Source organism: Arvicanthis niloticus, chromosome 11, assembly GCF_011762505.2.
Source record: "Arvicanthis niloticus isolate mArvNil1 chromosome 11, mArvNil1.pat.X, whole genome shotgun sequence".
In the NCBI taxonomy this organism is placed as follows: Eukaryota; Metazoa; Chordata; class Mammalia; order Rodentia; family Muridae; genus Arvicanthis; species Arvicanthis niloticus.
The window spans coordinates 47,927,515-47,950,656 of record NC_047668.1 but is presented as its reverse complement, the minus strand read 5'-3'; the positions used below and the strand labels follow the sequence as shown (position 1 = coordinate 47,950,656).

Here is a 23,142-nt window from a genome sequence, read left to right as displayed (position 1 = left end):
CAGGATCCATTCATCACTAAATCTCTAGGGCTGAGCAATATGTGTCACTTAATAGATGTGACATAAATATTTCATTGAGTCTCAGAAAGCTGAGGAAATATGTGGGGAAACCTGTAGCCGAAAAGCCCTTGAAAAAAAAAGGCATAGCTGACAAAAAAAGTTTTTTATCATTGTTACCCCATGTAAGGAAGTCTCCTTCAGAGTGTGAACTGTGGAAGAAAACCTAAGGACTTCAGCCTGACCTCACAAAGCCTAGCAGAAAAGCCAGAGCAGGGTTCAGTGTGGAGGAAAAAGGGAGAAACCAATTCCTCAGGAGTCAAGTAACTAGGGGCAGATTTTTAGTAGAATATTTGAAAGACAACACAATGAACTGATGGATGAAAATATAAATGATAATTCATAAGAGAAGTCCATGCACAAGTGTCAAGGGCCTATCAACAAGGAAATAAAACATAGAAGAATTTGAGACTAGCCAGGAAAATGGAAGGTAACTTGAAGAAGGAGTGAAAGCTGGTATCAGACTAGAGACTAGTGCCCACAGATTTATAAGGAATCCAGACAACCAGCTCCTAACCCATTTTGTTACCTTTATTTCATAAAACCTCAAGAGCACCTACAAATATTATGTATTTCCCTGGATTACATGATGCTACCTGCCTATAACAATGGACAAATCAAGATAAGACCCTTGGGAATTTTTAATGGGATATTTTCCTAAATATTCAAAACTTTGCAATACAGTTCACAGAGTTGGTAGAAGCTTTGCACAGAACTCAGCTGAGTTTACCACAGCTGGTACACAATGTATGTTAGTTTTCCTCTCTTCCTTGGCAACTTGGGTGATTTCTCCTTTGTGGATATTAATAGTAATGTTAAAGGCATTTGCACACTAATTTTTAAAAAATGTGGCTGTATGTTTTCATTGAGTATATATCTGGGAGAAGAATTACTTGGTAACTGATATTGTTTGGAGAACCATGGGACTTTTCCAAAGTAACTTCCTACCTTATACTATTACCACAGTGGGTTATGAAGTTCCAATTTATATTCTTAGTATTATTATTATTTTTAAGTTTAGCCATTCTAGCAACTGTGAAGTGGGAACTGCTGGTGGCTTGCATTTCTATTTTCCCAGTTGATTGAGAAATTTTTCATATGTTTATTGGCCATTTTTTTCTTCCTTGGAGTAATGCCTATTTAGGCATTTTCTCATTTTTAAAATTACCTTTTTACTACTGAATTTTAACAGTTCTTTTTGTAGGTAATTTATACCTATAATTTTTTTTTTTTTTTTTTTTTGGTTTTTCGAGACAGGGTTTCTCTGTGTAGCCCTGGTTGTCCTGGAACTCACTCTGTAGACCAGGCTGGCCTCGAACTCAGAAATCGGCCTGCCTCTGCCTCCCAAGTGCTGGGATTAAAGGCGTGTGCCACCACTGCCCGGCTATACCTATGATTTTTAATGCTTTCTCTCATTACAGACTACTATCATTTGTCATTTAAAACATTTTGATAAAATCTAGGATTTTTTATGCCTGTTTTTAAAATTTATTTGTTGACTTTACATCCAAATATTAGCACCCTTCTCCTTCCAGTACCTCCCTTAAACAAGTCCTTCCCCTAATCTATCTTCCTCTTTTTTGAGAAGCCCAGCTTGAGGTGCTCCCCCACCCCCATCAAGTTACTGTGGGACTAGGTGCATCCTCTCCCACTGAGGCCAGCCAAAGCAGCCCAGTTAGGGAAAGAGGATCCACAGGCAGGCAGGCAACAGGCTCAGGGACAGACCCTGCTCTAGTTGTTGGGGACCCACAAGAAGACCAAACTACTTATGTGCAGGGAGCCTAGGTCCAGCCCATGTATGTTCTTTGGTTGGTGATTCAGTCTATGGGAGCCCCAAGGGTCCAGGTTAGTTGACTCTGTTGGTCTTCCTGTGGAGTCCCTGTCCTCTTCAGGTCCCTATGTCTATGTTTTAATGTTGTATTTAAGAAGCCCTTACCCAATCAAAAACCAAATATTTCAGCCTCTTTCCAGATTTTTAAATTATGTATATATGAGTGTATGCATGTATGCAGGTACCCGAGGATGCCAAGTTTTGGATCCTAGATTTGGAGTTACAGGTACTTGTGAGACATACCATATGGGTAGTTACGTGTTCTTACTCATTGAGCCATCTCTCCAGCCCTCAGCCTATTTTACTTTCTCCTAAAGTTTTAGATCTCAAGTCATTGACCCAAATTGCAATTTAAAGAATGATATGAAGGCCGGGTGGTGCACACCTTTAATCTCAGCACTTGGGAAGCAAAGGCAGGTGCATCTCTGTTTGAAGCGCGCCTGGTCTTCACAGTGAGTTTCAGGACAGCCATGGTTACACAGAGAAACAGCCTCTGGACCACCATCACCCCATCCCCTTACCCAACATGCCTCCAAAGAACTGCTCTTTTGTAGATCCTCAAATGACCCTTGTCCCAGGATACATCACTCTTGTATTAACTATCCACCTCAAGCACGACTCTCAATGCTTTTAAGTGTGTGTTTGCCAGTAATAACTACTAAGGTTCCATTCTTATCTGTTGCTCTGATAATTGACATAAATCTGTCTCTGCCCAGTAGGTTGTGATGTTCTACAAATAGAATGAAGGACCGAACCCACAGTAACCATAAGGCCCAGTTTGTCCCATGGAAGTTCCCACACCATGGAGGAATTGTTTGCTCCTCTAACAGCCATCCCGAGTTTGCCTTGCTCTTGAGTTGTATTCATTGGTGTCTGTTGGCCCTGGCCCATTGGCAGGTAAAATGACAGAACTGTCACTCTTGCTACTGGATGCACTTAAGAAAAAAAGTATGATGTAAGAATTAAAATCAGTCTTACACGAACAGCCAAAAGTTCCAGAAGCATCTATTGAGATTTATTTTCCCACTGATGTCATCATACTGGCTAAGAATTCAATTGATCATAAATGTGAGGGTACATTTATAGACCCAATTCTGTCCAATCAATTTAACATTTATCTACATATCTACCCTTAAATTAGTATAACATATTTAATTTATACAGCTTTGTAGTAAATTATGATATCAGGAAGGGTGACTTTTTCAATTTTCCCAAGATGAGTTATTTCATTCAATTTCTATCTGAATAATGAAATCAGCTTGTCATGTTCTGGGGTGTGTATGTGGGGGAAGCAAACAAACATGATATTGATCAAACTGGATTGAAACCAAACAGCTGTTTATTTTTTTTCTTGATTGGTTAGTTTTTTGAGCTAGGGTTATTCTGTGTAGTCTTGGCTGTTCTGGAACTTGCTCTGTAGGCCAGGCTGGTCTCAAACTCAAGAGATTCACCTGCCTCTGCCTCCCATGTGATGGCAGTTAAATGCACCAGTTTAACAGTACTACCAAGTTAAGTCTTCTCATCCATGAATCTGGGATGTCTTTTTTTTATTTATACTTTAATTTCAGCCATTGCTTTTCACTTGTAACTAAGTTTTGCCATGTTCATTGTGTTCATTTTCTTGATGTTGTAAACAGAGTAACTTTAATTCACTTGGTGAAATTTCATTGTCATGCACTGAATACGCAGAACTACAACAATCTAGTTTGTAAACTAATTTTGAATTTTACAGCTTGCTAACTTACTCTTCACTTTTAATATTTTTGGTTTTGTTTAAAAATGTTTTTTTCAAGACAGGGATTCTGTGTAGCCCTGGCTGTCCTGGAACTAGCTCTGCCTACCTGGCCAGTCTTGAATTCCGAGATTCATTTGCCTTTATCTTCCAAATGCTGGGATTAAAGGCATGTCACCACACTTGGCTTTCTTTTAATAAGTTTTTGATGGATTCCTTTGTATCTTCTACTTTCAGGCTCCCATCATTTACAAATAGTTGTAATATTTCTTTTAAACTCTAGATGCCTTTAGGATTTTTACAATTTATGTAGATTTAAGATTTAAGACTTGTAGGAATTAAAGTCAACATTATATACAAACTAAAATTTAAAGCAAAAGGGAACAGTTTTATAGATTACAAACAAAACAGAAAATAAAAGCACAAGACCCAAACCAGAAAGACGGGATCCACACCATTACTATTATTGTTGTGTGATCCCGAGGAAGCTTCTAATTCCCTTTTGGTTTTACATCTGATTTTAAAACATTTCCTGCTTGCAGTGCCTATGAACTTTTGAATGTATATAAGGAGTGACTTTCCTTATCCAGACTTCACAACCACACTTCCCTACACATCATCCTCTTCCATTTTCACTTCCCAAGCATGACACTACTAAAAATGGAAGAGCATGCTAACGGTTCTTTAACAAGAAAGGAAATACAGCCATTAGGAAGGGCCCATTAAAGATACCGTAACACTAGTATAATTTATAAAGTGTTAGCATCTTGGGGACAGTAAACAAATGCTTTAGATGCTAACATAAGAACTAAAAATGCTAAAGCATTTACTCTGTCAAAGAATATACTAACATGTTAAAGCTAGATAATAATAAAGACATTTCAAGAACAATACAATGTTTTAAACATAACATTATTTGAAGCTGTTACCAGATGCTCATCTTTTGTAGTCAAAGTTTTAATTATTTTTCTTTCTTAGATAACTGAGATTGGCCTGACACCTTCCATATACCAGAGGATGACTTTGAACTCCTGGTGGATGATCCTCTGGACTCCATCGACTTTGTACATGCTGTGATTATAGACATGAGCCACACCTGTTAACATTTTAAAATTACAATTTTGATTTAAATAGCACATAATCATGTACATTTTCTAGCAAACATGAGTTTGCTTGGCTTCTGCTAATGCTACCAGCATTCAAACACATTAAACTTAAGTATTATAAAATCCACTTTGAGTGTTTTGGAACCTCAGTTTTAACCTCTGGCGTAAAGGGAGAGGACTTTCCCAGGAGACAGTAGAGTCCTTGTCTTTTTTATGACATTGTAGAAAACTCTGAGGATTTCTTGCTGGATCTGAGAACCTGTGTTCTTTATCTTCAGCTGTTTTGAAAGACTCAGTACACAGTTTTATTTCTTTAGATTCTACCTTAGGATTTCTGAGTTTGTTGTGATTACTGTCTCTGACATGAACTAGGCTGTGCTTCTGAGAACTGTGTTTCATTTTAGGAGCAGTATACTTAGCTTTCCAGGACACTGGACCATTTTCTTCATCTGAGGAATCTCTCTCGAGGCAAACACTATTCTTCATCACAAGGCTTTTAGTAGTTTTCACAGCAACTTTTGGATTATGAGGTATAGCAGCAGTTGGCAGCCCAATTTGAAGACTGGAAGTCTTTACTGCTTCATCATTGAAAGGACAAGGTAAGGAAGTATTTGCCCTGCAGTTTTCTTGAAGGAGTTGGCTGTCTAGAACTTTAGAGTTTCTAGACTCTTTGTGAAGATATACCCCTGTAAGAGCCTTTGAAAAATTGGAAGAACCACCAGAGCTACTACTGTAAGCAATATAAGAGCCTTTCATTTTTAGGGGCAAACTTTTTAGGTCAGCATCTGCTCCTTCATTATACTGAGGGCATGAAGATTTTATATGTATCCTTTCCTTTAGAGGCAACTCATGAAGATGTAAACCAGTGATGCCAGAAAGGAGATGTTCTTCAGGACTACTCTTCTGAAGATCTCTACCGGACACTTCATTGTTTGAGGTACATTGTTCTGATTCATATGACAGCTGTTCAAATCCAGGAAGGACAGCTGATGATTCAGGTTCTGATTGTAAATCTTGAGATAAAGTGTTTCTTTGAACTGCTGGAGAATTACTAAAAGAAGTACCTGCCCAGTCAATGGTACTCAACTGTAGATCAGTAATCACAGAAATATGGGATGAAGGGCTGAGTTGACTACATTCTGAAACTAGAAAATTATTGACATGTTTAGTTTGCTTTACAGCCAAACTTCTTGGAGAAGGCATTAACTGTTCTTGCAAATTCAAACAGGGAGTATTTTCAAGGGAAACAAGACTACTCAATGAGGGAGAATTAGATTCCTGTGCTAAAATAGGATCTGGAGAAATTTCTAAATTACTTTCGGGATTCTGCTTGGGGAAGGCTTTAGATGTAGGTTTTAAAGTCATATGTGACTGAGAAATGATCACATCATCTGATTCTGGTAAATGACTTCCTTTAGGCTTATTTTTCATACCTGAAAGGAAAGAAAAATATATATAACAAATGTCTTTCCTTTTACTCACTTGTGTAAAAATAAATAAATAAATAAAAAGAATAAAAAAATAAGCAAACTAATTCAAGCAAAAACAAAAATAGTAACTTAAACCAGAAAGTTTTTTTTTTTTTTTTTTTTTGGTTTTTCGAGACAGGGTTTCTCTGTATAGCCTTGGCTGTCCTGGAACTCACTCTGTAGACCAGGCTGGCCTCGAACTCAGAAATCCGCCTGCCTCTGCCTCCCAAGTGCTGGGATTAAAGGTGTGCGCCACCACTGCCCGGCTTTAAACCAGAAAGTTAAACCACTAATCTATGTAAAAATTTTTTTGCCCACCTCCACCCACTACCTAGTACATTCCTGTAAACACTGTAAAGTATTTTTTCAGGAGAAAAAAATGTCATGGAGTTAATTTCTTCACTGTGGAATAAGGAAAATGTACTTATAACACAAAATATTATTTGCAGTAGCTTCTCTAAGTTCAGTGAGTATTAGCATTACAGCATACTTGTTATCTTGTACTTAACTTAATCAAGTTAGTAAACACAGAGCATAGTGGTGAACTACCAGCATTTCTGTTTTAAAGTTTTAAAGGGAAATGCGTGGGGCCTGGTAGGAGATGCAATGACAGAATACTTGGCTGGTAGGCCCCAACGTGTGGTTCCAGCACTTCAGCATCAGAAGATGAAGTACACGAGGACTCAGAAGTAAGAGCACTATTCTCACTCTTGATTTACAAAACTTTCAACAAAATTTAGACAAGATCATTTCACGTGACTCCTGTAACATGAGTGCATGGTCCATTCAACATAACCCTTACTTTTCTGTTTCTTCCCTTTAGTCTCTGACTGTTGTTTCTGGTAGATAGCCACAACCTCAGGATAGGCTGCTTCAAACAGTGATGCTTCTTCGATTGTAAGGAGATCCAGTTCTCCAGGTTCTGTATCTTCCACTACATAATGTTCTAGAAGATTAAAAATACAACAAAGGAGACAAAATTCAAAAACTCAGTTTTTCAAGTAGTAACCACAAAACTATACTATTCAAAAATTGATAGCTAATTCACCACAAATCTTGCTCTGTGACACTGTCGTTTCTCTATTCTTTATTCCTGATAGTTACATACATGCAAAGAGTGTATCCTGCTCACTTACTATGATCTCCTCATTGCTCTTGCTGGCTGCTGGCTCTTTTCTTCCTCCTATCCTCATGTATTTTGTTAGTGTTGATTTTTAAACTGACTTTACTTTCTTTTCTTTTAAGAGCTGAAAGGGAGGTTTCTTCTCACATTGAAACTTTAAATTCTCTTGTTTCAGAAATGGAGTATCAGTAGAGAGAATAGAAAAAGCAATTTTCCGGGACAAAGGGCTTCCTATATACCAGGCAAGCCCTATCTCCACATTCTCAGCCCTGCTTATCAGTTTCTTGAAGATACTCAGCATTAGAGGATCCACAAACAGCTGAAATGAGAATGTCTATATAGACATTTACAATAAGACACATACAGAAAAGCTTAAAGTAAGGATCTGTATATGAGAGAACATGGGTTGTTGTTTGGGTTGCCTCATTCAAAATTTTCCAGTTCTATCTAGTTTCCTGCAAATTTTATAACTATTTTTAAGGCTTAATAAAATGGTATAGTATATACCTACTACATTTTTTTCATGATTCATCATTTACTGTTATATACCTAGTCTGTTTTCTATCTCATGTGAATACAGCATCAATAAATAAATATGTATGTGTAAGTATCTTTCTGGAAGGTCAGTTCCTTAAGAATAGCCTAGGACTGGCAGAGTGGGGTCCTATAATAATCCTGTTTGTTTGTTTAGTTAGTTTTCCTAATTTTTCTTAGAAAGTTTTATACTGATTTACACAGTTGGCTGCACCAATTTACACTCCTACCAACAGTGAATAAAGGGTTTGTTACACAAAAGAAAAAAAAAAAAGACATAAAGAGTGGCTATGAAGTATTGCTGTGACAGATCTGACCATACTGTTTTAGGGAGGATTGTGGAAGGACTTTGGAACTCTGGGTAAGCTCTATGGGTTGTAGGAGCTTGGAAGATAAGAATGTCGACATCAGTGCAGAGGATAAAGGCCTGCCTTCTGAAGTTTCAGAGGGGAATTTGAGAGTTCCTTAAAGTCTGTATGGAAGCCATTGCTATTCTGAATTAAAATGTTGTGGTTCCTGTCAGCTGGGCCCGAGAAACAGCTGTGATTAACAAGAGACCAGTACCACTGAAGTGAAACCTTTGCTTTACTGGGATGATACTTGTTAGCTTGGAATGAGAAATTTAAAAAAGTGATTAAAAAAAGTGAATCAGCAGAGAGGTGATGGCACACACCTTTAATCCCAGCACTCCGGAGGCAGAGGTAGGTGGCTAGCCTGGTCTACAGAGCAAGTTTCAGGACAGCCAGGGCTACTCAAAGAAACCTCGTCTTGAAAAAACAAAACAAGAGTGAAACATTGAGTGATATCTTCTGGGAAGTGTTTTCTCAGGGTCAACACACACAGACTGAGTTCCAAAAGTGGCCATGGCTGTACCTTTTGTAGGCAGCCAAACTTGGTATTGTGTCGCCTAGGTGGTACTGATTCTCAAGGCATGAAGGAGTTGTGGAGAACAGCTGAGATTTGGCACTATGAGGGGTCAGGAGAGGCCACTGGTGAAGCATCTGTAGCAGTTCAAGCCTCAGGACTGAAGGAGTCATGCAGAGGTTGAGGTTCAGCACCATGAAAAGAACCAGGAAAGACTACTGGTCAAAGTGCAGTCCAGTGGCAGCAAGAGGCGCCAACATTTTGGAGATGCCAGTACCAAGAGAGGACTGCCAAGGAGAGCAGCAGCAGTAGAGGCAGTCTATGTGATATGCCCATATCACATAGCAGCACTCTGGAGTCCAAAACCAGACCCTGAGTTCTGCACTGCTCAACTTTGGTTTGACTCTGATCTGACTATGACTATGCTCTGGTTCTTCCCTGATAGAGTAAGAAAGTATTTAATTTATTTTGATTTTATAGGAGCTCTCAGTTGAGAGACTGGATTTCTAGAGTTTTATTTTCCAGAGACTTGAGATTTTAAAAGAGAAGTTGGAGGTTTTTTGTTTGTTTGTTTGTTTGTTTTAAAGAAACTGAACTTTTAAAGGGTTTGAATTGGTAAAGACTGGAATTTTTAGCCTGTAATGTGTTTTGTATTTTGATATTTATTAAACTGAGATAGAAAAAAAAACTGAATCCTGTAAATTGTCCTTCGAACTCCATATGTACAATATGGCATGCCTTTGTGTGGCTTATCCCCATACCCCTCCAACAACAACAACAACAAAAAAATAATAATAAAAGCCCATGGATCCATGGTCATGCCCACCCACTTTTCTTGTCTGTAGTCTGGAAGCTCATCCAAAGTTTACAAAAGTTGTAGCAAAAGTACAAATTCCTATGGAAACTAGATATAATAAAGGAAAGGGAGAAAGTTTTTAGCTACTAGTCATTCACCCCAATTGCTTTAAAACAGCTAAATATAAATTGCCAAAGACAAGTCATTTGTGGAAGCAATTTTTTAAGAAATCACAACTACTTTGGCATTATTTCCAAACATAAAAGAAATGTCAGAAACATTAAAAGTAAAAGCACTTGAATTTTATCACCTTTATTAGTCACTATCTATTTAAAACACGTAAAATAAAAAAATATAATTTATAATGCATGTGATTTTTTCATAAGCATATATATATTTTATATATTCATTATCTACTTTACATTTGAATCAAATGCTATAAATGAAACATTCTGTATATAACCAATACATACCAGGCTTTTCCCATTCTATTTCAAGACAATGGACTCCATTTCTGATTCGGGGTTTAACAATTCTGAAAAACATTCATATACCAAGATCTAAATATACAAATTATTTGTAAAATTTTAGGTTAAACACTTCAATTTCTATCAATATTTGAGACAAAAATATAAGAAATTATTGCCTAATTATAATTAACTAATTTCATTGTGAGGTAGAGTAGGAAATTGTTCAATTTACTCAAATTGTGTGTGTATAGGTTTTTAGTATATTTATTCATTTTATTTTAGGTTTGAGTGTTTGGTCTGTTTGTAGGTGTGTATGTACCAGCTGCATACCTGCTGCCCAAGCAGGTCAGAAGAGGGACTCAGATGCCCTGGAACTGGGCTGGCAGGTGGCTATGAACCACCATGTAGGTTCTGGGAATTGAACTCAGGTCCTCTGCAAGAGCAACAAGTGCTCTTGACCTCTGAACTATCTCTTCAGCCCCTTAATATATTTTCACTTTTATGGAGTATTTCTTTTTCAATGATTTGTTTTAATGTCTACTTTGTTATATTACTTTGGTATTTGCCTACTAAATCGTAAGTATTAAATCTTTGTATGTATATATGTATTTTATATTTTTAATGAAAATTTTAATCATTACTTATCCAATGCAATCTGCATCTTTTTTTTTGTTGTTTTTTTGTTTTTGTTTTTCGAGACAGGGTTTCTCTGTGTAGCCCTGGCTGTCCTGGAACTCACTCTGTAGACCAGGCTGGCCTAGAACTCAGAAATCCGCCTGCCTCTGCCTCCCAAGTGCTGGGATTAAAGGCGTGCGCCACTACTGCCTGGCGCAATCTGCATTTTTATAGACAAATTTAACCCACTGACATTTATTGTGACTAGTGACAGCTGGACATTCATAAGTCTTTTTTCTGTTAGCAGTTTTTTTCTTTGCTGCTCACTTCCTGTTCCCTATATACTCTCGGTTTGATAGTTTTATTTCCTATTTTAACTGTAACTATTTGAATGTCATTATATTTCTAGTAGTAACACATCCATACACAACAATTATAAATAATACTCTCAAAACATCTATTAAAGATTTAAGACTAATACTTGAAATAAAATCCAAAATAAAGAACTTTATCATTTATTATGTGAATGTAATGTACATTTTAAAATTTAATAGTACTTTGTGGGTATGTGTGTTTGCTTGTTTTGAGACAGGGTTTCACTTTACAGCCCTGGTAGGCCTTAACTCAGAGACGTGTTTGTCTTGACCTCCATTTCTGAAGGAGATGCATGTGCTATACTTTATTAATAGAGTGTGTGTGTGTGTTTTTAATGAGTATTTTTTTAAAGTATCTATCTATCTATCTATCTATCTATCTATCTATCTATCTATCTATCTATCTAATGTACATTGTCACTCTCTTAAAACATACCAGAAGAGGGCATTGGATCCCATTACAGATGGTTGTGAGCCACCATATGGTTGCTGGGAATTGAACTCAGGACCTCTGGAAGAGTAGTCAGTGCTCTTAACCACTGAGACATTGTTCCAGCATGCCCCCTCCCCCCCCCCCTTTTTTTTTTGAGACACAGTCTCACTATGTAGCTCTGGCTGTTCTGAACTTACTATCAGAACAGATCAGGCTGGCCTCAAACTCAGAGATCCACCTGTCTCTGCCTCTTGAGTGCTAGGATTAAAGGTGTGCACCACCATTGCACAACTGCTTAGTAGTGCCATAATAAAAGTCTCATGTGGTAAAATCTGTTAGTCTTCGAGTATATGAAAAGCCTTTGCTATGAATATGTTTACTCATTTCAACATTACCAGTCGTTTTTACTTTACCAGATTATTCTACTATTTTCTACTTGTCTTCTGGTTCATTGAAATAGTTCTGTTAAGGAAGGGTGATATGTAGGAGGAGCTAAGGTGGGAGGAGTAAGGAGAGAAAGAGGAAGAGTAAGGAGAGGAGGAGGAGGAGGAGTTCGTGACAAGGGGGGGGGGGCATGGAGGCGGATGTTCACGTGTCTCTGCCAGTCAAAGATAGTTGATATATCTAGGTTGGGTATTGGGTTACACATCTAATTGTATGGGCATCTTGTTAATGAGCATTACCAAACTTATAAAGCCTTTGATTAACATTAAAAAAAAATAGTATAAAAGCAAAAAGGAGAAGTGGGGATGGAATAGGGGTTTTCTAGGGAGGAAAAATGGGGAAACGGGAGACATCTGAAATGTAAATAAAATATCCAATAAAGATTTTCACATCAAAGAAAAAAAAAAAAAGAAAGTATAAGCCAACAAAGTCTCTCTAATTGACCAAGATATAAGCTAAGAATTTTCTAGAAATAATTTAAATACATTTATTAGAAAGAAGACTGCTACAGTTGAGTGGAGATGTCTTGACTGATAGTGTTTCTGTGCGGGTTATGTACACATGTACTACCAATAATAAATTACAAGACAGAAAAGAAAGAATTCAGAAAGTCTTGATACTTCATAATTAATATCATACATATGTTGATATCAAAACTATGTTGTCTAATACTATAAATAAATTTACCAGAACATATTTTGGAAAAAAAAAAAAAAGAAATAGTTCTGTTAAACCTGTTTTTTTCTATATTTGCTGTTAAGTTTTAAAGTAGCATGCATTTGAAGTTGGAAGTATGTGAACAGCTGAATTTACTATGTTGTCTTGAGTGTAAGTCTTAATATGCTTTTACTTCTGGGCTTTCTTCTACTTTTGGAAAATAGATACCATATCCACAGGGAGAAATATTAACACTTCTGATTATCAAATATTCAAGTAGAAACAGTTTTCATCACAAATTTTTTTTTACTGATAGTTTCAAAGTTTATTTTAAAATTTAAATAAATTTTTATTTAAAAATTAAATAAACTTTCTTTTTTAGATTTATTTTAAACATACGTGTTTTGCGCACATATATGTCTGTGCATCACAAGTATGCGTGGAGCCTACTAAAGCCAGAAGAAGGCATCAGGTCCCCTGGAGCTGGAGTCACATTTGGTTGTGCACTACCATATGGGTACTGGGAAATGAACCCAGATCCCCTGCCAGAGCAACACTTACTCTTATCTGCTGAGCCATGTCTCCAGCCCCAACCATACATTACCTAATTGGCTGTAGTTGATTGGATGCCTTTTTACCAAGTTTTCTTTCTATCATGTCATAGCGGGTCAAAAGCACCAACAATTTTTCACACGCATAGTGACTGGGCCACTCCATTTTTTGAACAGTAAATCTCTATAAATTCAGTAAAAATAAATATTAAAAATAAACATTACTTTTAAAATAATAAATACTCTTAAGACAGTATTACTTTTGTTTTAAGAATAATGCTAAAGTAATATTAGTAAGAATATTTCCAGAAAAAAACAATGAGCTCCCTAAGGAGAACGTGTCAAATGACAACCTGGTTGAGAGGGTTCTCTATTCAGAATGCCAGTGTATGTCAGAGGGGGTGGGCTAAGCTCCTTGACCCCTCTTAGGCCATTTTTCAATCCGTAAATGAAGAGAATATAATCCTATTGACAGATTATGAAGATTAAGTGGGAAGACTTTATTAAGAATAATGGCTGTCAGGAAGGTAACGTGCAAGTAGACTCACTGAGCCATCTTTCCCCCTAATTACAACATCAGAGGTTGAAATAATCTCATTTAACACTCATGGTGATCTGATAAGATGCCAATATTATTTCTATTTTAAGAACACTTCGTATTCAGTATATTTGATCTTGGCACCCTTGTCCCAAACCCTCTTTCCTAGACATAATCCTGGATTCAATCTGTCTGCACATGGTAACTGAGACATCTTTCTGAGAAGCAGTCTGGTCTGGAAAATATGGATCTTACACAGCCAAGGGGTAAAGGTTAGAGATGAATATTGAGTAAAAGTGGGGCAATCAACTGTTATTTGTTTTACTTTTTAAGTCTCTTCTTACACATGGAAGCTAATATACCTCTGACCTTCCTCATATCTAATTTTGTATTATTAAGTAAGAATTTATTTTCAGATACCTGAAACAATAATAAATCAGGTCTTTGGTACCTGATCGGTTTTAACATTTTATTCTTATTCAAAAGGAATTCTTGGATGACCTAAGTGAAAAAATAAAAAGACAAAAGAAAAACAGGAATCAGGACTTAAAAGTAACTTTAATCCTCCTGAAGTAATTGTTGTCTTGAAAGGTTTTCTGCCTCCCTCTGCTAACCTTGGCCTAGTCTTGGAAGCTTGTAGCCTCTGTACAATCTAATCTAGGTCTTCACCTAGAATGTTTTCAGTCTCTGAGACTTACTGCTGAATAAGCTCACTGCTGAATAAGCCCCTTCTAGTTCTTTCTGAATTCTTGTTGGCTGGTTCAACTCAGTTGTTCTGGCTCTAACTCTTCTCCAAGCTGACTCTCGCTCTCTCTGCCTCTCCACTCCTGAATTGCTCTTTTTGGCCTTATACTAACTTTGGCAACATGTACTAATCTTCTGGCTTCTCATTCTCTGGCTCGATCTGTCTTCATCAGTGTCTAGTTTGTTCTTGCTTTGCAACCTGTATCTCTGTAACTGTCCTGGTAAAACAGCTTCTGAATTCCACGAATTCAACTCCACTGCCTGCCTCTAACTCACTGACTCAAGCAAACTCACTGAAGAGAACTGCCTATCAGGCAGAGATCTGCATGCCTCTGTCTCTTGAGTGCTGGGATTAAAGTTGTGTACCCAAACACCTGGACCTAAGCTTCTCTTTATCTGAAACTTGCTCTATACCAGGCTGGCCTTGAACTCAGAGATCTGCTTGCCTCTGTCTTCTGGAATTAAGGGCCATGTCTGTATTCCAGTCACAACACACAGACCTAGAAGGCCTTTGGTGTCATTTCTTGCCAGAATAGTCATGTTCTGAATTAAAAATTTCTCTACATAACAATTTTAAAAAATATATACAATTAGATTATTACCTCATGGAATGGAAATCCTTCGCAACTGCAAGCTTTCCTAGAGATAAATTATACATTTTACCAATACAATCAGATAATTAGACAGACTGAAATCTCATCCAATCTCCTTGATTTATAACAAATATCCACCTACAGTATCTTATATACAATTACCAGGCCTTCCTCTGAAAAACAAATTGCTATCTTCTCAGGTAAAGTTTTATTTTTAGTTTTTTGTAATATTTATTTAACTGTGTTTGTGTGATTTTGTGTGAGCATATGTGCAAAGGACAGAGAATAGTTTGCTAGAGTAGGTTTTCTCCTTTACCAAGTATGTTCTGGTGACTAAAACCCAGGCTTGGCAGCAAACACCTTCACTTGTTAATTCATTTCCCCAGCCTCTTAGATGGATTTTTTCTTCTGGTTTTCATGAGACAGAGTCTCACAATGTAACTCTGGCTGGCCTGGAACTTGGTAAGTAGACCAAGCTGGCCTCTTTGCCTACCAAATGCTGGGGATTAAAGGTGTGTGTCACCATGACTAGTCCAGATAGATGAATTTTTTTTTAACAGAATGAAGAACACAGAATGTTCTAGACATATGGGTGAAGGTTATTGTGGAAGTAAATCAACCAAAGGTATTTATACAGGTCATAACAAAAAACATTAAGTGGCTAAAAGCAACTTACATTTTAATATTGTTTTCTATTTCATTTAGTTGCCTATTATGGTTTGTCTGGTGCCATTCACAAGGACAGAGGTATTCATAATCATGTGGTTCACAGTATCTATCACTTTTACATAATGTGCATCCATTACGTTCATGATCCTTAGGCGAACCTTTTTGGAGACACAAAGATGTGTGATTTTTATTGCTTTGCAGAATTGGCTTCAACAGGCCCCTTTTCTCTTCTGTTATCTAAAATTTCAAAATTAATGTTGTCCAGTACAGTGTTGATTTCAGTATGTTTAGGCTGAAAGAATAATGTACCATAGTGGTTCCTAGCACAAACTAATAACTTAGTATTATGACACTGCTCACAAAGTACTCATTCATTTGAAGTATTAATTAATTTATATCCAATAATAGAAAACTTTCTGGTTTATGTAGTAGCTACAAGGTAGGAAAGAATGTAATTATGAGTAAGAAAGATTATTTCTTTAATATAATAATTCATGACAGGCTTCTTTACTGAGCTCACTAGATGGAGACTACCCACTTTGTCTCCTCTGCCAGTGTGTACTCAGTTACACGAGAGCTGTTTAATGCTCGGACAGGAAGAGCATCACTGCAGCATAGGTATGAGCGGGACCTTCTTTCCCTTTCCAAGGAAACAATGTCAGTGATACTTTGTAGGTTGTGCTTTTTGGTTGTTGTTTGGAGACAAGATCTCATGTAGTCCAGGCTGGCCTCAAACTCTCTATGTAACTAAAGGTCACCTTCACCTCACTCCTATGGTCCGTACTTCCCATATACTGAATTACAGGAGTGTATAACACCCAGCTCATGTTCAATGTTAGCTTTTGCAACTAAGACTGATCAAGATCCAACCTATTTTCAACAAGAATAAACTAATATTAGAAACTAGTTTTAAGTCATTATCTATAGTCATTATATATTTTACTAAATTATCTATAGTCATTATCTATAGTCATAAAATTATATATATTTCATTTATATAAATCCATTATATAAATTCATTATATCATTATATAAATTATCTATAGTCATTATATATTTTACAAAATGTACTATAAGACAATGTTTATATAATGTACTATAAGCATGTAAACATAAAACATTGATATAAAAATAAATGGTTTATTTCCATTTTCCTGTAAGATATATATATATATATATATATACACACATATATGTATATTTTGTTGTTGTTGTTTTTGTTTTTTGTTTTGTTTTTTGAGACAGGGTTTCTATGTGTAGCCCTGGCTGTCCTGGAACTCACTCTGTAGGCCAGGCTGTCCTCAAACTCAGAAATCCGCCTGTCTCTGCCTCCCAAGTGCTGGGATTAAAGGCATGCACCACCACTGCCCGGCTATATTTTTCATAAAAATAGATTCATATATCAAAAACATGATAATTTTTAAATCTAAATAATTGGTAATATAGTATATTTTACTTATTCTATATGTATTATTACTACATGATTTCATTTATCCAACATTAAATAAATGTTCACAATATCTGTGTAACTCAGCTTCTGCTTCTCAGGCACTTCTTAGTAGTGTCGTAATAACGGTATAAGAAAGTCCTGTTGAGAGCAGGACTGTGCCAATGGATTCAGACTCCAATATTCTAGAGTATTTCCTATGCCTGCTTACCTGGATGGGAACACACAGAGCAATGAACCACTTTTTTTGCTGCTGGTGGTGGAACAGAGTAGCAAGGTTCTTCAATCCACTGATTAAATCTTTATTAGAAAATGTTTTAAAAAAAGAGAAAAACTTGAATTAATTAAAATACATTCTCAAATGTCAGTTAGCCTATTCTCTTTAACCTGTCAAATTACTTTTTCTTTAGTGATTATAAACCTACTTGCTTGGTCTGGAAAAATGCTTAGTTTTTCTACAAGCTTTACATGTGGTCCCAGGTAGTGAAGAACTGCAGAAGGAGACAGAGCATATATATCTGCATGTCTGTACAGATTATATCTAATCAAGCTCATCCTGGTGGTGGTTTTTTTTTCCTTTTTTTAATTTATTTTTTATTTTTTATTTATTTATTTTTTTGATGAGTTTGTCAGGCAATGATGTATGGGCAGGGGGAGAATAATTGTATATGTATATGTAGCTGGGCGTGGTGGTGCATGCCTTCTACCATGGATTCTAGCCGTCAAATGAACTTAGGTGATCAGACTTGTGCTTCAAGCTCTCTTACCCCCTGAGCCATATAGCTGGCCCAAATTAAAAACTCTTTATCAATGTTACTTGTTAAGTATTTTTAGCATGTTATATAGTATTTTATTTATAAAAATGAAATATAATATCAAAGCATCAAATACAAAAATTATTTTAATGTTATGTTCATCTTTAATTGATACTAATGGTCTAAAACAGCCTATAAAAACTGTACATGATTATAATGATACACTTGCTCTTGTACCGTGTGTCATGAAGCAATAAAAGACTTCAAGATAAGTAAAAATTAACTATTGAAAATGGGTAGTTCAAAAGCAATCCTTTTTGTAGTAGTATTCACTACTAAGTCCAACGAGAACAGATGTCTGATAGAGAATAAAAACCACTGTTTAGTTACCTTTGAAGCAAACTTTGACCTTTCAAAGTCTGCAGAAGTTTTAATGCTTGTTCTTTTCCAACTCCAGGCACTCCCTTCCATAAAGTAGAAAAAAAAAACTTAAAAATGTTAATAACAGGAATAATGGGAATACGTATAGAGATATAGTAGTGATCAACTATTTTTAAACATTATTTTTAAACATATGCATTTTAAAACAGCATATTTAAGAAAAGGTTATCCTGTAACTCCTTATCACTCTATGAACAAACTAACATGATGACTTGAGGCAGGGAGGTATGAATGGCTTAGTTTAGTAATGACACTGCTTAGCAGCAGTAACAAAAGCACTACACGTGTGTGTAACTAGACAACAACGACTATAGAGCTCAAAAACAGATAAAGCCATAATAAAAACTATCAATGCTATAAAATATGAGGAATCCTTAAACTTCTTCGATAAGTTAGTCAAGCATGCATGTCGATCTCTTTTGAGGTTGAAGCTGTGGGATTTGCTTACTGAACTCTCCTTTGTAACATTTATTTTCATAAAGGAATAACCATATACCTATAAAGGTGGCTTTTAGTATTACCTGAGGTGCTGATTGTCTTTGAATTTATTTACTTATTATTTTGTGTGTCTGTGCATGATGTGTGTGAGCATATGTCCATGGTACTTGTGGACGGTCAGAGGACAATTTTGTGTACTTGGTTTCTTCCTTTCACCTTTATGTGTATCACAGGCATGGACTCAGGTTGTCAGGCTTGTGCAGCAGTGCTTTCAACCATGGGCCATCTCATCAATCCAACTGAATTTTGTTAGTGAATGGCTTATACTTTAAACTTAAATGAATTCATAATTATATGCCTATACTATGTTCATAAACACACACAGCATGTGAAATATTAAAGATATTGAGAAAGAAGTGATGAGCTCAGCTTGCCTTTGGAAGGTAATCACAACCAAGAAGTACCGCCAGTCCAACCAGAGCATCTCGATCCAAGCCTAGCTTACTCTTGATAGATGATACCGTGTAACAGTCAACATGTGGATCCTATAGAAGCACAGAGTTTTATCTTCAAAGTGTTTTATATTAAACAGTAGAAAGAATGAGTTGTCATTTAGTTTTTTTTTTTTTTTAAATTTAAACAAGAAAATGATACTCATCACAACAGTATCTATAGAATGTGACATTTCAGTAAATGAATAAAGTGGAGCTGAAAGGTCCTTGGAGTATTGTGGAGTAGAAAGTCATCAACAATCGAATCCAGCTGCGAACCCCGTAAGCTACAATAACGACCAGCATGTGGATTCCATACTGGCACAAATGTTATAAGTGTAACCAACTGCTTTATGATTAGATTTAAGACGCATTCTCCAAGAGGAAACACATGCCTGGTACTGTGTATCTGGCTGAATACCCATGGTTAGGGAGCTCATAGGTCCCAGGGAACCATTACTATTATTTTGCTAAATGGACATAGTATTGAACTGCTTTATAAATTTGTATCTCTATATTTATGGATTATTACAGTTCTTAGACTTCACTAGAGAAGCAGTGGGCTTTATGTACAGAGAATAAATGTATGCTCTCAATTACCATAGATGGAGAAACTAAGATATTTCATGACAAAACCAAATTTACAAAATATCTTTCCACAAACCCAGCACTACAAAGAATAATAGCAGGAAAGCACTAATACAAGGAGGGCAATTATACCCCAGAAAGAGTAAGCCTCTTTCAACAAACCCAAAAGAAGATAACCACACAAACAACGCCTCCACTGTTAACAAAAATAACAGGAAGCAACAATCTCCTCTCCTTAATATCTCTTAACATCAATGGACTCAATTCCCCAATAAAAAGACATAGACTAACGGGCTGGATACGCAAACAGGACCCAGCATTTTGCTGCACACAGGAAACCCACCTCAGTAACAAAGACAGACACTGCCTTAGAGTAAAAGGCTGGAAAACAATTTTTCAAGCAAATGGTCCTAAGAAACAAGCTGGAGTAGCCATTCTAATATTGAATAAAATCAACTTTCAACTTAAAGCTATCAAAAAGGATAAGGAAGGACATTTCATACTTGTTAAAGGAAAAGTCAACCAACATGAACTCTCAATACTGAACATCTATGTGCCAAATAAAAGAGCACCCACTTTCATAAAAGAAACCTTACTAAAGCTCAAAGCACACATTGCACCTCACACAATAATAGTGGGAGACTTCAATAGCCCACTCTCAGCAATGGATAGATCAAGGAAACAGAAACTAAACAGAGACACAGTGAAACTAACAGAAGTTATGAACCAAATGGACTTAACAGACATTTATAGAACATTTTACCCTAAAACAAAAGAATATACCTTTTTCTCAGCACCTCATGGTACTTTTTCCAAAATAGACCATATAATTGTTCACAAAACAGGCCTCAACAGATATTAAAAAAATCTAAATAATCCCCTGCATCCTATCAGATCACCATGGTCTAAGGCTGGTTTTCAAAAATGACAAAGACAAGGGAAAGCCCACACTCACATGGAAATTGAACAATACGCTACTCAATGATAATGTGGTCAGGGAAGAAATAAGGAAAGAAATTAAAGACTTTTTAGAATTTAATGAAAATGAAGACATACCAAAACCTTTGGGACACAATGACAGCAGTGCTAAGAGGAAAACTCATAGCTCTAAGTGCTTACAAAAAGAACTTGAGAGGGCATACACTAGCAGTTTGACAACACACCTGAAAGCTCTAGAACAAAAAAAAAGCAAATACACCCAAGAGGAGTAGACGGGAGGAAATAATTAAACTCAGGGCTGACATCAACCAAATAGAAACAAAAAGGACTATACAAAGAATCAATAAAACCAGGAGCTGGTTCTTTGAGAAAATCAACAAGATAGATAAACCCTTAGCCAGACTAATCAGAGGGCACAGAGACAGTATTCAAATTAATAAAATCAGAACTGAAAAGGGAGACATAACAACAGAACCCGAGGAAATCCAAAAAAATCATCAGATCTCACTACAAAGGCCTATACTCAACAAAATTGGATAATCTGGGTGAAATGGACAAGTAGCAGTTACCAATGTTAAATCAGGAGCAGATAAACCATCTAAACAGTCCCATAACCCTGAAAGAAATAGAAGCAGTCATTAAAAGTCTACCCACCAAAAAAAAGTCCGGGACCAGATGGTTTCAGTGCAGAATTCTATCAGACCTTCAAGGAAGACCTAATACCAATTCTTTTCAAACTATTCCACAAAGTAGAAACAGAAGGAACACTACCCAATTCATGCTATGAAGCCACAATCATGCTCATACCTAAACCACACAAAGACCCAACAAAGAAAGAGAACTTCAGAATTATAAAACGTTACTGTGGTTTTTGTTCGTATGCTGGGTAAAATGATTTTTATTGATCTCATTTTAAACTTCAAAGTTTGTAGTGAGTTAAAATGTCCTTTAACATAATTATAGGTCTCTGGGCAGTGGTGGCGCACGCCTTTAATCCCAGCACTTGGGAGGCAGAGGCAGGCGGATTTCTGAGTTCGAGGCCAGCCTGGTCTACAGAGTGAGTTCCAGGACAGCCAGGGCTACACAGAGAAACCCTGTCTTGAAAAACCAAAAAAAAAAAAAAAAAAAAAAAAAAAAACCCCACATAATTATAGGTCATATTTATTTTAAGAAACTGGATTCCTTTTTGAGAATTTTGTATATGAACACTGTATTTGCATAATTTCCCCCTTTCTCTCATTCCTCCCACTTTTCCCAACTGCCCATACTTTTTAAATACATCTTATTATTTAATTATTATTTATATATGTATATGTATATAAGTATATATGTTTATATAAATATTGATAAAGTGTTTTTTCATTAAAAAAAAAACAAGCTGAACAAGCTATGAGGAGCAAGTCAGAAAACACCATTCTTCCATGGCCTCTGCATCAGTTCTTGCCTCTAGACTTCTGCATTGACTTCCCTTAATGAGGACAAAGACATGGAAGTATAAGTCAAATAACCTCTTTCCTCCCCAAGTTGTTTTTGGTTGTAGTGTTTATCACAGCAATGGAAAGAAAACTAGGACAGAGAGAGCAAGGGTGGCAATTAGATCTGGGAAGAGGGGTGCTAAATCAAAATACATTGAACTCATGTATAATAGTCTCGAAAGTAACTAAAAATATTGTATTAAAATAAGATAAATGTTCACAGTAGGCAATTTCTTTTTCTCTTTATTGCTTTTGGTATCTAAAAAGTACAATGTATGGTATATACTGTAGAAAAAACATTCACTATACTTATAATACCTAAAGTTAGTTATTAGTAGCTTGGTATACATTCTTCCAAAAAACTGTATTTTCCTCTGATATTTGTTATTAATATCTACTATTAACTCTATTTTTAATAAAGGTAGAATTATATAAAAATACTGTTTTATAACATTTCCCCCAGTAACATGACTCTGTATTATTTAATACCAGTAGCACATTTCCCTCTTCCCCTTTTGAGACAAGGTCTCAACTAAACTTGCTATGTAGAGTAGGCTGCCCTGGAGCTCAGAGATCCTCCTGCCCTGTATTCACTGTGCTGGGATTAAAGGTATGTGCCACCGCACTCTAAGACCTAGCTGTGAAAATGATTGCTTAGTAGTGGATCACACAGATTCTCTCAGACTCTACTTCTCTCAGCTCCTACCAGCATTTTGAGAGATGGCATGAAGCTTAGCCTTGCTAGTCCTAATATACCAAATGCCTAGGAGTAGGCTGCCATGTACACCCCACATCTCTGCCCTCCTCTGAACTCTGCGACAAAATGCTAGTTGCCAGGAATTCCTAGCTAGAAATCATAACTGTGAACCATTTAACATTCCTTAATGAGCATTGGTTTGCTAATTTTATAGTTATTAATACCGTAACAAAGAATTTCCAGCCTTGTATCCCTCTTCTCATACATTTGG

The 23,142-nt window shown here is 36.4% G+C and overlaps 1 protein-coding gene across 2 annotated transcripts in view; it reads right to left on the bottom strand.

The window, feature by feature from the left end:
• Window positions 1–2,881: 2,881 nt before the first annotated feature.
• Gen1 (GEN1 Holliday junction 5' flap endonuclease) overlaps window positions 2,882–23,142 on the bottom strand; it is a 31,371-nt gene continuing 11,110 nt past the window's right edge. The window contains exons 5-14 of one of the 2 annotated variants that reach the window (XM_034513969.2): window positions 19,116–19,226; window positions 18,193–18,266; window positions 17,259–17,347; window positions 15,608–15,758; window positions 14,941–14,977; window positions 14,015–14,095; window positions 13,110–13,240; window positions 9,986–10,047; window positions 6,998–7,141; window positions 2,882–6,159 (exon numbers count right to left, since the gene is read on the bottom strand). In XM_034513969.2, the coding sequence (XP_034369860.1) occupies window positions 4,835–6,159; window positions 6,998–7,141; window positions 9,986–10,047; window positions 13,110–13,240; window positions 14,015–14,095; window positions 14,941–14,977; window positions 15,608–15,758; window positions 17,259–17,347; window positions 18,193–18,266; window positions 19,116–19,226 (2,205 nt within the window). In that variant the 3' untranslated portion in view covers window positions 2,882–4,834. The remainder of the gene's footprint in view (window positions 6,160–6,997; window positions 7,142–9,985; window positions 10,048–13,109; window positions 13,241–14,014; window positions 14,096–14,940; window positions 14,978–15,607; window positions 15,759–17,258; window positions 17,348–18,192; window positions 18,267–19,115; window positions 19,227–23,142) is intronic. The other variant, XM_076942119.1, reaches the window with a different exon arrangement.